General features: G+C 37.0%; 1 protein-coding gene across 1 annotated transcript in view; it reads left to right on the top strand.

Annotated features, from left to right (window-relative positions):
- Positions 1-9,470, top strand: part of LOC149218901 (protein TRIGALACTOSYLDIACYLGLYCEROL 4, chloroplastic-like) — a 141,310-nt gene extending 131,840 nt beyond the window's left edge. Inside the window, exons 4-5 of the mRNA XM_089384173.1 lie at positions 8,569-8,963; positions 9,055-9,470. Of these exons, the coding sequence (XP_089240299.1) occupies positions 8,569-8,963; positions 9,055-9,252 (593 nt within the window). The 3' untranslated portion in view covers positions 9,253-9,470. The remainder of the gene's footprint in view (positions 1-8,568; positions 8,964-9,054) is intronic.
- The last annotated feature ends 3,629 nt before the right edge of the window (positions 9,471-13,099 follow it).

Here is a 13,099-nt window from a genome sequence, read left to right as displayed (position 1 = left end):
ATATCGACCTGCCTTGCATGCATTGTTTCTACTGTCATTATTGTTTTTACTGTTGAATTCTTTCTTGTGTAATTGCTTGCTTAATGATGAATGTCACAAGTTAATCTAAATAATAAATCATTGGAAGTAATTATCAGTTAAGGAAATCTTGTAAAATCAACATTAAACAGACTCATCCTTTTCTTCTATTGAATGCCTTTTTCTTGTCGTTTTCTTCATCTTTTTGTTTTATTTCTTTATATTGACCTACTTATATTTGTCGACTTTTTCATCTTGACCTGAACATGTTCTAACTCTTACTTGACCTCTCTTATCTCTTTTTATCCTGGCACGTTGATTCCATGAACTGTTCCCTATATCGACCTGACTTACGTGCATTGTTTGGTGATTTGATCAATACCATTCTCCATTTAGCAAAGATGAATCAAACTAAACACCATATAAAAGAATTGGTTGTGCAGATCTATGTAAAATTCTATTTTTACGATAAAGCTCTTAAACTTCATTGTGTAATAGATGATACATTGATCATGATTGAATCAATTGCTTTGTTTTGATTTACCAAAATCACGATGTCTTTTTGGTGGTCATCGTGCAAGCAACACCTTCCCCATTGTGGGAATTATTTCAATATAGGAAGTACATCTAATAACTGAGGATTTTTATTTATGATAGTAGGATGGACCTTGGTTGGTTAAGGGTAATTTAAGTTTTGGGTTGGTTAGTAGGTGATCCGAAATGGATCCTTCGAATAGTCTCTCTTTTTAAAGTTTGCAATAAAATTTAAATTTTTGCAAATTTTGAATTTAATGTCCAAAAACCAAAATCCATGGAAGATGAAAAGACTCATCTGATGGTTGGCCTTCCAAGACAGCTCCATTAAAAGAATGCTGCTGGAAACAATGGCAAACAAGGAGAAGGAGAGCAAGAGAGATTGAGAGGAAATGAAGAAGCAGGGCAGTCACAGAAAATGAAGGACTTGGAAGAAGAAGCATATTTGAAGATCGAAGGTTGTCTCTGAACCAAAGCCATCCACAATTTTTCCAGTGAGAAAGGATGCATTAAACTCTGGTTTGAGAATGCATAGCTCACCTTTGTAACAATTTCCTGAGCATAACAAATCTCCATTTAATGCTGGTTTTCCTGTTAGGGTTTCCAAGGTAATGTGTCGTCTACTGTACGATTAATTGTTGGGTGCTGGGTTGGTTCTGGTTATGTTAATCAATTGCTGGTATAAAAGTCAGATATCCTGTGCACCGTGTAACTCACATATAGCAGCACTGTCATTAGTAGCTCTGTTCTCCGGTTTGATATTCATATGCTACAGTACTGTGCCTACTTGTGGGATCACCAGGTGGCTTACTCAGTACAAAGGTTGAGTGTTGGTAAACTTGTTTGAATGCACAATCTCTTTGTTAATTACCTGTTATTGTGTGCTGTGCTACATCTTGTTTTCCCTTGAGCACAATAGCATTGTATAGTTGTATTGATTAAATCACTGGCCTGTGTGAAACCATGTGTCCATACAGCATTTGCCTTCTTGCAAATTTGTTTGGTGGTTAAATTTCAGAAGTAATCACAGTCCGACAATCCATTTATTCATTTTCTTGTTTGCTGGGTTCATTCCGTTTGTGTTCACTGTGAAAACCACACTACAGCAATACCATGATCCTCACAGCCAATTCATTGTCGCTTGATCGCTAATCTTGGTTTATTGCATGTATAAGTCACAAGAATAGTGCAGATTAGCGGCATAATTCTTTGCCCTGTTTCTGGTATGTTAGTGGAAACTGTACATGGGGGCAGCGTCCTCAAAATGGCTGTTGGAAATGTTCCTTGGAATCCATAGCTCTCATTCTCTCACATTAATGCAATGGTGTGAATGTTCATTGGTTAAACTGCACGCTACAGGCCAAGCAATAGCCTCAAGCCAGCAATGCTTTTTACTTACAGCAGCCTCTTGTTGCAATATTAATATAAGTATTTTATATTGGCTGTTACTTGGGAAACATTGACATGAACAATGTTGTGCGTATAAATTGTTTGAATGAGTGTTGAAGAGCAGGTTCCACGCTTGAATTAGAGTGCTGGACAGAAAATTTATATGACCGCACAATCATTTAAAAAATTGCATGTGCGTGTGTGTATTTCATTTGATTGACAAATAGAATTAGACTACAGTTGGGTCTGCCTGAAGCATACCCAAAGGCCACAGTGTTGCCACACTTGCAAACAGAGCATCTTTCAGTTTACATTCTGTGCAATTGGAGGTAGCAACCTAAATCCAGGTGTGTTTATTAATTGCTGGGATTTTTCGGTTGGATTTGTATCCTTGAATTGAGCCTTGGTCTTGGCCAGACAAGCAGTAAACCAAGCACTTTACCCATCACAGAAACAGAGATTGCAGAGAAGCAATGATTTATTCTGCAAATCCGCGTTGACGAAATGGATGGGCCATACACCTTGTTGACCATGTATAGGTCAACAGTCCAGGAAGCAGGGTACAAAGCAGTGGATCAAATTTTTTTAGTCATTTCATCATTATAATCCCAAATTCTGAGAAATTATTGTAAATGATTCCTGTATGACTATTAAGCCATGTAACAACACCTATGTAAGCCTATGATTCTTCCCAAAGGGATCCATCTTAGGGAGTTTTTTAACCTCTCCAAATTATGTGTGTTTGTAAACACAGATAATTGGCAAAGTTTTTCTCCTAGATATACCCCAAAGCTAGGGTGGAGCTCATTGACAAGGTTTTAGGTGAGTCCTAGTGTTTATTGAGTCTATGTATTTTTCATACTAAATCATGTGCCTTGTCGCAGAATTTGGTTGAGTCTCAAGAGTCTATGTATGTGTATTTCAGTTTCCCCTTCAAAGGTTGACATTGTAATAATTTGATGTAAAAGTGTTATCTAGGAAATATTTTTGGTGAATGGTTTCTCATAATTAGAACACCATTAGCAAAATATTTTTAGATGCCCTTAGCAGGTGGAAAAATAATTAATCCCCTCTTGAGTATTTTTATTTTAATTTCTGGCAAAAATATAAATTAAATTAGCCAGAAAATTATCCAAAAAATAAAATGAAGGGAAAATTAATTACCCTCCAAGTGGAAAAATCATCAAAAAATTTGAGGCTATTTTCAAAGGAAAAATTCATTTCAAAGTTGAAATGCCTCATTTCCAAGGTAGAAGGACTCAGTCCAGAAATTCATTTGGACCAGAGAAGACTATTTTCCAACAAATCGATTTTTTTGGGCCAAGAAGTGAATTACGTTGCACAAGTAACGATAATGCTTTCAAGCTCCTCATTGTAACTTCAACCTCAACTAGAACAATGTTGAGAATCTTTTGTACTGAGCTAAGCTCTGTTGGGATTTTGCATTAATAAAGACTTTGGGGTTCAATTCAAGGTGTTTCTGTCTCGCTGATCTATGGTATGTGATGAATGGTTTATTTTTATATGCTTTGAGCTATTATATTGCATTATTGTTATTTCAATTGCTAGTAGTAGGAACATCTATTAGCACAGGGATCTTGCTTTAGGTTTTGGGCTAGAGTAAGCACTCTAGGTCTAGTAGATTTAACAGGCATCTCCAGATCTCTAGATCTCTTGTGTGGATCAAACCCCTTTTGATCTAATAATCTATTCTTTCGAAGTGCATTGAGTTATAGGTTGCTCCATCGCTTGGAAATCCCAAGTACACATATAGAGGGAAGAAATCAATCTTGTTTGGCCTCAAATTTTAATCTAATGATTTATTTTTGGCAGGAGGGTTTGGCAAGTAAATAAAAATCCAAATATTCTCCGTCAAATTATTTTTAAATCTACTTGGGCTAATAATGTGTTTTTTTGCTAAATAGAGCTAATTTTCTCTTGTAAATAATTGTAATAATTTGTAAATTATTTCTAATCCTTGTAAATTATTTTTCTCTTTTGTAAATAATAATTTTGGGGTTTTATTTTAAAATTTTCTAGATCTTGTGTTTTGGGCTTTATTTATTCATCTTGCAGGCACTTGATCTCAAAATTTCGAAGACAAATTTGAAGCAAAAGTGACTAGCCATTATTCAACCTAAATTGCTGGGGTTTCAGGGCCAACGTCAACTTTTAGAGGAGTCGTTCAACTTTTCTGAGAAGTGCGTTGGGCTTGTGAGGGTGGATCTAGGGTCTGGAGACCAAGATCCATAAGACCCAAGTGCCCAAATTTGGACGTTGGGCGTAGAAGAGGGGAAACACTAGCCCTAGAGGGATTTTTCTACAGCTGCAGCTGGGGTTTTCTTGAGTAAAAATTTTCTGAAGTAGTTTGCAGGTGGTTTCTCAGGGCCAAAGTCAAGTTTTTGGCACCTTCTCAACAAATTTGGCCTTGTTTGGCCTAGCTGCAAGCCCTAGAGGCCACTTTTGGCCTCGCCGCGCTGGGGTTAAAGGGCTAAAATCCCTAGCCACAGCCATTTTTAGCCTCTCCAAGGGGGCCACAGCCCTAATTAGGTATCTAAGTCTAGGTTGCAGCCTTAGAAAGCCTCAATTTCAACTTTTGCAAGAGATTTCAAGGCTAATACTTTGTTTTGCAGGCCTATAGTGAATTTTGGCAAGGGTTTGTAACTTTGTAGTGGTTTTCCATCATATTTTTGACATTTTAGGAGCTAGCCTTGGTTTTGTAGGCTTATTATCCATCAAGTAAGGGTTTCAGGGGCCAAAAGTTTGTTTGATTCTTCATTCCAGCCCTTGGAGGCCTAGCCGCTAGCCTCAAGGCCACTTTTGGACCTAACCGTAAGGGTTTCTAGGCCTTCTAAGCCTAGCCGCAGCCCTAAAGGGCCTCTAAACCCTAGCCATTTGCATAATTTCTGATTCAAATTAATTCGGGGGCTAATCCTCGTGTTTGTAGGACTATTACACTTGTTGGAAGCCTTACTTCACCATTTTTGAAGTCATTTGCCCTGGCCACTAGCCTAGGAAGCTCATCTTTTCTTGGCCGTGGGGTTTTGGTGACCTTCTTCCTTGTTTAGAAGCTAACAATTGGTGGTTGCAGGTATTCAAAGGTCAAATCATTGACAATACTCTTCATTTTGTGCCCCAAGCTTGCCTCAATTTGGCAAGCTTGCTATTGAAGCTTGGCTACTAGGCCTTGAGGGTTTGCTCTCCTTATCTCTCTGTCCTTTATTGACTGTCATAAGCAATCATATCTGAACATTAAGATTTCAGTGGCATATAAATCAAATCATAAGCCTAATCAACTAAATAATAAGCCAATAACTCATATAAGACATCACACATTGATTATAAGGGCTTAATTCATCAATCTAAATGGTTTATGGTGGCTGTCCTATGCATTCCTGAAGTCTGATATAAATTGCAGAGGTCTGATCTGAATTTGCAGCACTCTGATATAAGTGTTATAGCAGTATAATTGTTGATGTTTTGCTCCAAAAAGCTCATATAAGTAAGCCTAATTCACTAAAAAATCATCTTGATTGAAGGACTAAATAAACCTTGAATTGGTTGAGTTACAAGAAGAGTTTTGGGACTGTTTTCATATTAGTAGCTTGCTGGTCTGATTTGCATAAGTCTGATATTGGGAGAAGTTTATTGGTGAATTGGTAATATAACTCTTGCTTTGACTTTCATCTTGCATTTTGCATTATCATAACACCTTTATATCATTGCATTGTGTATCTAGCATTCATTGTTAATCACTGTTAGCAATCTCATCTTGAGTTTGTTTATATGGTCTTCTAATATGCTTCATTGGCTTAAGTGATAACTTGATGTTGTGCCTAACGAACGAGTAATATTGCTAATCCTAAGATAAGAACTTGTTGACCATTTGATAAGTTTGAAATTGCTAATTAAATTGCTAGCCTGGTTTCATTGTCATAAATAATTTGTTCTTGTGATCATAAGTGAAATTAACTAGCACAATAACAAATTCTAATAATCTCTTAATAATTGTGCATCATTGGATTTTGTAACTTGTGTTTCACTAGAATGATTTATCTTGCTTCATTTGAGATAGTCATTCAATTGTTCTTTAAGTGCTTCACTTAATTGCTTTTATTGTTGAAGTACTTGTTTTATTTAATAATCTTGTTGAAGCAATCACTCACATCTTGCATTCCAACTTAGGAATAGAAGTGCATTTTAAAAGCTACCTCCACCCATAAGCTTGGTTGTAAGAAACTAGGACCACCTTCTTCAAGCAATTTGAGGACTCTAGACCCTCATCCACAGTTAACATAGGCGACCCTGCAGTTCTCTTGTGGGCAATCTTTCGTAGTAACGAAGGCACCTAGGTGGTTAGAACTCCATGGGACGTGTCGTTAATGAGGCCTTAGCCTCCTTCCTTTGGACTTCTCTCTACAACTTGCAGTCGAGACTAGTTCCAAAATAACTGAGAAGAAAGATAAATCTAGATTAGGCATACAATTAAAATTAACCAAGAGCCTGCATCTCACATAGACCTAGGTCCTGCACTTCATATAGGATAAAATTTGCATATTGCAATGACTGTTCATCCTGTAACTTGGAATCTAGTTCAAATTGTGCAAGTAATCAATTTTAAAGGCACTGGTCTCTAACTTAACAATCTCAATGAATCTAATCAAGTGGTGCTCAATAATCATACTTTCCTATTAATTTTAACCAAGTTGCTAGGGCATTCAGTTGTGTCTCCTTTACTTGGTTTCCAGCAAGTAGTTCATCTCTTTATCCATAGGGACTACCCCCTTAGTCTGCAGTTATGAGACAACTTAAATGGAGAGGGCAAGGATCAGAGTGACAGTCCCTGTCCTGAGCGTTGTCACATTTACATGTACAATTTGAGCGACAACAAGCCTAACATTCATGGATCAGTAGGATAGGTTAGGTTTAGTTCTAGGTGCTCGAAAATATCCAAGTTGTATGGATGCGGGTATGGTATCTGATATTATATACAGAGTATTTTTAGAAACGTTGGTTATGATACAGCTGTGATATGGCATATGTGTATGTGTGTGCATGCATGTAAAGTATATCATCAATGATAAACATCTTCAACACTGTGATATGGCATGTGTATGTGTGTGAATGCATGTAAAGTATATCATCAGTGATAAACATCTTCAACTTAATATCTCTTAATATCTCGACTTTGCTATCTAGATTGTGCAGAGCATCTGTTTCTCATAAATACCATGAAGTAATGACTAGAGGATGCTTAGGGTTCTGCTATGGAGGCACTGGCAACTGCACTTGTTGATTTATGTGCTTCATTAGTTTTCTTGTTTCAGACTTGTAATGTTTCTAAATCTCTAGTTAAATTCCTTCAAAGTAATAAGAATGATATATAGCTGGACTTAGTAATTATTTCACTCACAAATCGTGTGTGCTTGTCAATGCCAGATTTTGGCTTTATCTGTGTTGATTCATATGTGATTTTCATTTGCATGTAACTACTTTCAGTTCGTTGGGTGTCGAATGTCCCAGATTATTTTCATTTTCTGTTAAATGCTATTTATTGGATACATCTCAGGAACTGCCTTGGATCTATTGGATGCAGATCTCATCCATACGTAGGCTGTATCCTATTCAGATATGTATCTGGGCTATATTTGGTCCATATCCGTACCTGATACGAGATATGGTGCATGCCTAGGTATCTGGTGAATCAGAAAATAATCAAAACAACCTTTTCTTATTAAAATAATTGTGCAAGATGTCGGTGATGTCTTACTGTACCAGCATCCCTTTACCTAGCTGGAAATGTCCTGGTTGTCTACTGCAGATCTGGGACATCACAAACTGTCCCCAGCTCAACCCTCTGTCCCCTTTCCTGGAAAATGCAGATGTAGCATCCCCATGTTTCACTGATTATAACGATCTTTGGAGAGTAGAGTTCATGTGGGATGTCTTGGTCCTTTTAGAGTGATAAGTGTTTCCACCTCTATTTCTTGTCACCACTGCATTCTTGAGGATTGACATGTATCAGAGATGTATTAGTTTGATAAATGGTGACCCCAAAAGTAGCAGTAACGAGATTTTAGTGGTCATAAGTAATGGAGAACGAGAAATTTGAAACTTCTCAGTTCATTATAACTGCCATATCTAAAGTACTTACATGGAAGGATACGGTATTGGTGTTTAAAATATGGTCATTTACTAATTTTAGATATAGTAAAAAGGGGAAACATGGCAACTTCCTGCCTACTTAGTGTGAATCACTCTTCTGAGTTTACTTTTTGAGCTTGAAATCTTTTACCATTGAATCTATGAGTCCTGTTTTAGGCTTCTAAAACCTCGGCTTCATATTGAAATTGTTTTGCTAACACGATTTTTGGGAATCTGGGATTTGGTTCAAACCGTAGAAAAAGACTCATGATGGCTCTTACACTTTTGGAGGCTATTTTAGAATATTTAGGGAGAATGCCTCCCTATTTTAGCTAAACTTGTTTTTAAAACTACTTTCATATGAAGTGCCAGTCATGGAAGTATGTTGATTTGTTTTTATTTTTATTGTTCACAGCAACAACATAGATGTTGTAAGCAGAGGAACTTTTTAGCATTGAGATTTTCTGATCACTCTTCTTTCAGGTGGTACTTTCAGTGCTCTGTTGAGAAGTGCTACTTCAAGTACTGAATTAAGAATGCCACCTATGGGAGACCAATTACAAGGAAATGACACATCAGATCCCTCATTACAAGCCAGCAGGATAAGACCACCCTTTTCAGCTGACTTATTTACATCCTTGGGATGCACAGCTCAATATGGAAAGTTCCAAAGGCCTTTACTTGATCTTACAAAATTAGAGTCACGATTAGACATTGGTTCATCATCAGCTTTTGCTGCAGCAGCTAAACAACTGCGTGATATGTTAGAGACAGAAGACATTAATGGATCACTATTTGGTACAGATGCATCAGCACGAGGTCTGCAAGGTAGAAGTGAAACCAATTATCCCTCACTTGCGATTATGTTACAGCAGCAGGTAAAGTTCTTGTGAATCTTGTATTTCTCTAAATACCAGTTTCATGATATATGCTTCCTTTTGACCTGATTTACCTTTTACTGTCTTATAGATTGCTGGGCCATTGTGTGCAAGGATTGACTCAAGGGTTTCCCTCGATTGCTTATCTTCTGAGGATGGTTTCCATTTTAAGGAAATTGTTTACGGCTTGGATTATTCTTTGAAATCACTTGGTGCTGCAAAGATTCTTGCTTGGTATTCACCAACACGGCGAGAAGGCATGGTAGAATTGCGTTTTCTAGAGAAATAGCGTCACGGAACTTTTTTAAAATTCTAATCATGTAAGCGGTTAGATCATAGCTCTCAAATTTATTGAGAATACATGGATTTCCTTGTCAATCCTGTGTTGAAAACATCTAGAATTTTCCGTAATATGTAAAATTCCAGTACTCATACATGATCAGGTTCCATTCATATTGTCTTTTCTTTCAATTTTTTCAGTAGATATACATGCCTTTTCACTGCCCATTTTCAACTTGCATGTTTTTCTCCATCTCTTGGTCTTTTATTCATCTCCACTTTAATATTATTGACATTGCTTCAACCTAATGTTTGTTTCATCTTTATTAGTTCAAATTTATCGTGGACGGTTACTATGATGATAAGTACCTCAAAATAAATTTTCCTTCTCCTTTTCTGACATTAAATCTTCCATCACTGCAAATTGGAGCATCTCTTTAGATTGAGATGCTTTATGTATTGGAAACTTAGTAAACTATTCAAGTGTTGGTGCTTACACTTCAAACACAGCCACAATTGAGGGCTGACCCCTTGAAGCTACTGGTTGACCTCTCATTCAAACAAATAGCGAAAAAGCTTATTTGCTCAGCAATCTATCATTACTTTAGATTGACAAAGATATCTGGTAAACTTGTCAAGCTAATTATTTTCCTCCTTATTGCTTATTTATATTCTTTAATTGCATGTATTGGTTGTTACCCTGCATTTTTTCTTTTGCATATGTTATAGTTTTTATTTGTCTCATTAAATGCAATCATGTGATGAGAATAATAATAATGATAGTAATAATAATCTAATTTAAAGGTCATAGCTGATCCAAACACCAAAGTGGTGTATGAGACATCCTTGTTTGTGGGACAGGGGCCCCTTTGCGCAATGATTTGATTGTTAAAGTCTATAGAAATGTACAAACCCTACCCCCTTTTGGATTTGAAGTCGAGACCTCCTAAGAGGAAACACGTGTTATTAATCATTAGGCCTATTACCGCTCAAATTGTAAGTTAGAATGGAAAAAGTGCTAACCATAATTTGTAAATTGCTGTGGATATTCACTCTACAATTCATCAAAACAGATCTGATGAAATAAATTGAAATCTATTCTATGGAAGTTAAATTTCTTTTAGATTCAAGATTTGTTAATTATTTATTTTTTTGCTTATGCATGAAATAAATAAAATAGAGAAAATAAAGAACAACAAATATAATCACACACCAATGGCACTGAACATAAAGATTTGCTATAGGAGGCCCTTACAGGAGAAAATTGAGCTAGATGGTGAGGCTGCTTTGTTATCTTTTGTTTGGTATGAAAATAATGTAAGTACAAAGTAGAAGGCACTCTCCATACAACTACCTGAGACCCGTGGCTTGTTACGCTGCTACAAAATGCTAACTCCCTCTGTTATGTTATCTCATTTCCACTCGCATTCTCGCTCCCAGTCACTCTGCTCTACTCTGGAATAAGATACAATTGCATAGAATAGATCCCCTACTACTTCCAGTGCCCTGTTTTTTAACATAACTCGATAGCCAATGAGGGGTCATGTTTGATTCCAACTCTTAACTAGAGTTACAAAATTGACCCTTCTAGAGTTTTCTTCATGGTCCAGATGTCATTAGCCCATTTTCCATGAGTAATGGGGGTTGAGATGACATCATCTCAAATCATGGTGGTCAATCAAAATAGGTCAACTTGTGGGGGACATAACATTTGCATACAAATTCCAATTGAGATGATTTTTGCAGCATTGGAAAGGTCTTTGTGCATAGAATAATGTCTCCATTTTCTGTGATTAAGCGGGAGAGTTTTGACCTCAAAAAACATCATCTAATGCCTCAAAATAGCCCTGGAAGGTTTTAGACTTCAATTCTTTAAACTGGGATCCACTGGTAAAATGACCTTGCATGCTGATTTCTCCAAATTTTCCAATTTGGAAACATTAAGATGGATAACAAATAATATAATCATCCAACTCTGATCATACCTCCCTATCTTGGGAAGTAGTTGGTCCCAAAAGTTTTTATTGATGAGGTGATGAGTTTTTTCTTCTACTTTTTGTTGATGTTTGTAGCTTGGTGTTGGTTGGATTAATTTTCTTTAATTTTTTATTGCAAGGTTGTTGTGCAAAGTATATGCATGTAACAATGCCTAACTAGCACTATTAACATCAAACTCTCAAAATCACATCACTTAAATAATCACTCTCAATACTAAAAAACCATCGCTATCACAACATTCAACACACTTTGCACATAGTTATGAAGAAAGACACACTGCATAATGAAACAATTCATAAAACAAACCATTTGATCATTCGGTCACTCTTGCAAAATAAAAGCAACACTCTTGGAAATCATCCACTCGACCCTTCATTCAATGAAAGAACTCAATCAATCTAGAAAAATACATTGTAATAGTCACACAACGATGCATTAATTGAGATCTAAGAACTGTAGCAGTGAATTAACACAGCACAAAAATTCAAGAGTATACTTGTCCAAAACCTAAGCTGTTACACAAGTCATTGAAATTATTACTCTACAATTCAACCAACCAGTAACTATAATGCATCAAGAAATCTGTAGTAGTAACAATAAAGCAATTACAAATTAAAACTGAGAAACTAAACACACAACAACAATACCTCAACATCTTAACAATCCCTGTTAAAGAGGAGGGCCCTTCCTCAGTGGGGAGCTAATGCAACCATATGGCTGCCACACCCTAAACTCCCTATCGGGACTCATTCACCCTTATTAGCCTTTAAGTTTCATGCCCTCATATACATATCGGAAGCGTTAATTTAGGCTTTAGTCTTTAAAGATGGACCACAACACATTATCGAATGTTTCTTTAATAATTGGGTCCACTTAAACTATCGGGACTCCACAACACTATCGAGAGCGTTAATATGTACTCTAGTTATAAAAACCCCGGGCAACACTTTGTATCGAAATACACTAGGGCAAAGGGAAAACCCCGCTCCGAACATATAACCGGATCTCAAGATTTATAAGCCCGCTTCTATAAATATTGGCAGGTCCACTCTCAGTCCATCGCCTTCCTATTGCGCGCTCTGATCACCGATCCCCGATCAGCTGATCTCCACCATTCATTCCCTTTTCCAATCCAATGGTCAACATTCACTCTGAACATTTAAACTGACGCGCCGATTCTCCACCATCGATCTGCACGTAGCGGATCCGACGACCCACATCTATTTCGGGCGGACAATTAATATGGGGATTAACCGCCCAATAAAGTGGTTTCCCTATTCACCCTTGTGCTACGTGTCGAATGGTGAATGGGATTGGGTGATCACCATTCAATACCGCTTATAGTTCTTCAACCACTCGAAATACCATGCACTGTAGCAGCAGGATTCTCTCATATCTGATGTAAGGATTTGATTTTGATGTAAAGTAAGATACTGTGTGGATGTCCTCCGGGTTACCCAAAAGCAGGATTCTCTCATATCTGATGTAAGGATTTGATTGTGATGTAAAGTAAGATTCTCTCATATCCGATATGGAGGTATCACCAAACCCAGAACTGGGAGGATCTATAAATAGATGAAGACTAGGGAAGAGAGGCATTTGGGTTTTGAGAAATTTAGAGAGCCTTTCTGCTGGAGAAGTAACTTGGTATTGCTTGAGAAGCAACTTTGTAATACTTGAGTTTTGAAGTTCATTAATAAAGATTCCTCAATTTCTGTAAATCTATGTCTCCTTTGTAGATTGTTTTGGATTCTACTCTCGAACTTGTATGAGCCTTCTTAAGGTTGAAGAAGTTGCAAAGACGCAGAAGTAGACCGTTGGGCCAGAGTTCGTGTTTCGGCATGAGAATATTGTTCAGA

Source organism: Pinus tabuliformis, chromosome Q (genome assembly GCF_031772625.1).
Source record: "Pinus tabuliformis cultivar Carrire ecotype Pingquan chromosome Q, CPIR1, whole genome shotgun sequence".
In the NCBI taxonomy this organism is placed as follows: Eukaryota; Viridiplantae; Streptophyta; class Pinopsida; order Pinales; family Pinaceae; genus Pinus; species Pinus tabuliformis.
The sequence above is the reverse complement of the archived record's forward strand: the minus strand, read 5'-3'. Positions and strand labels throughout refer to the sequence as shown.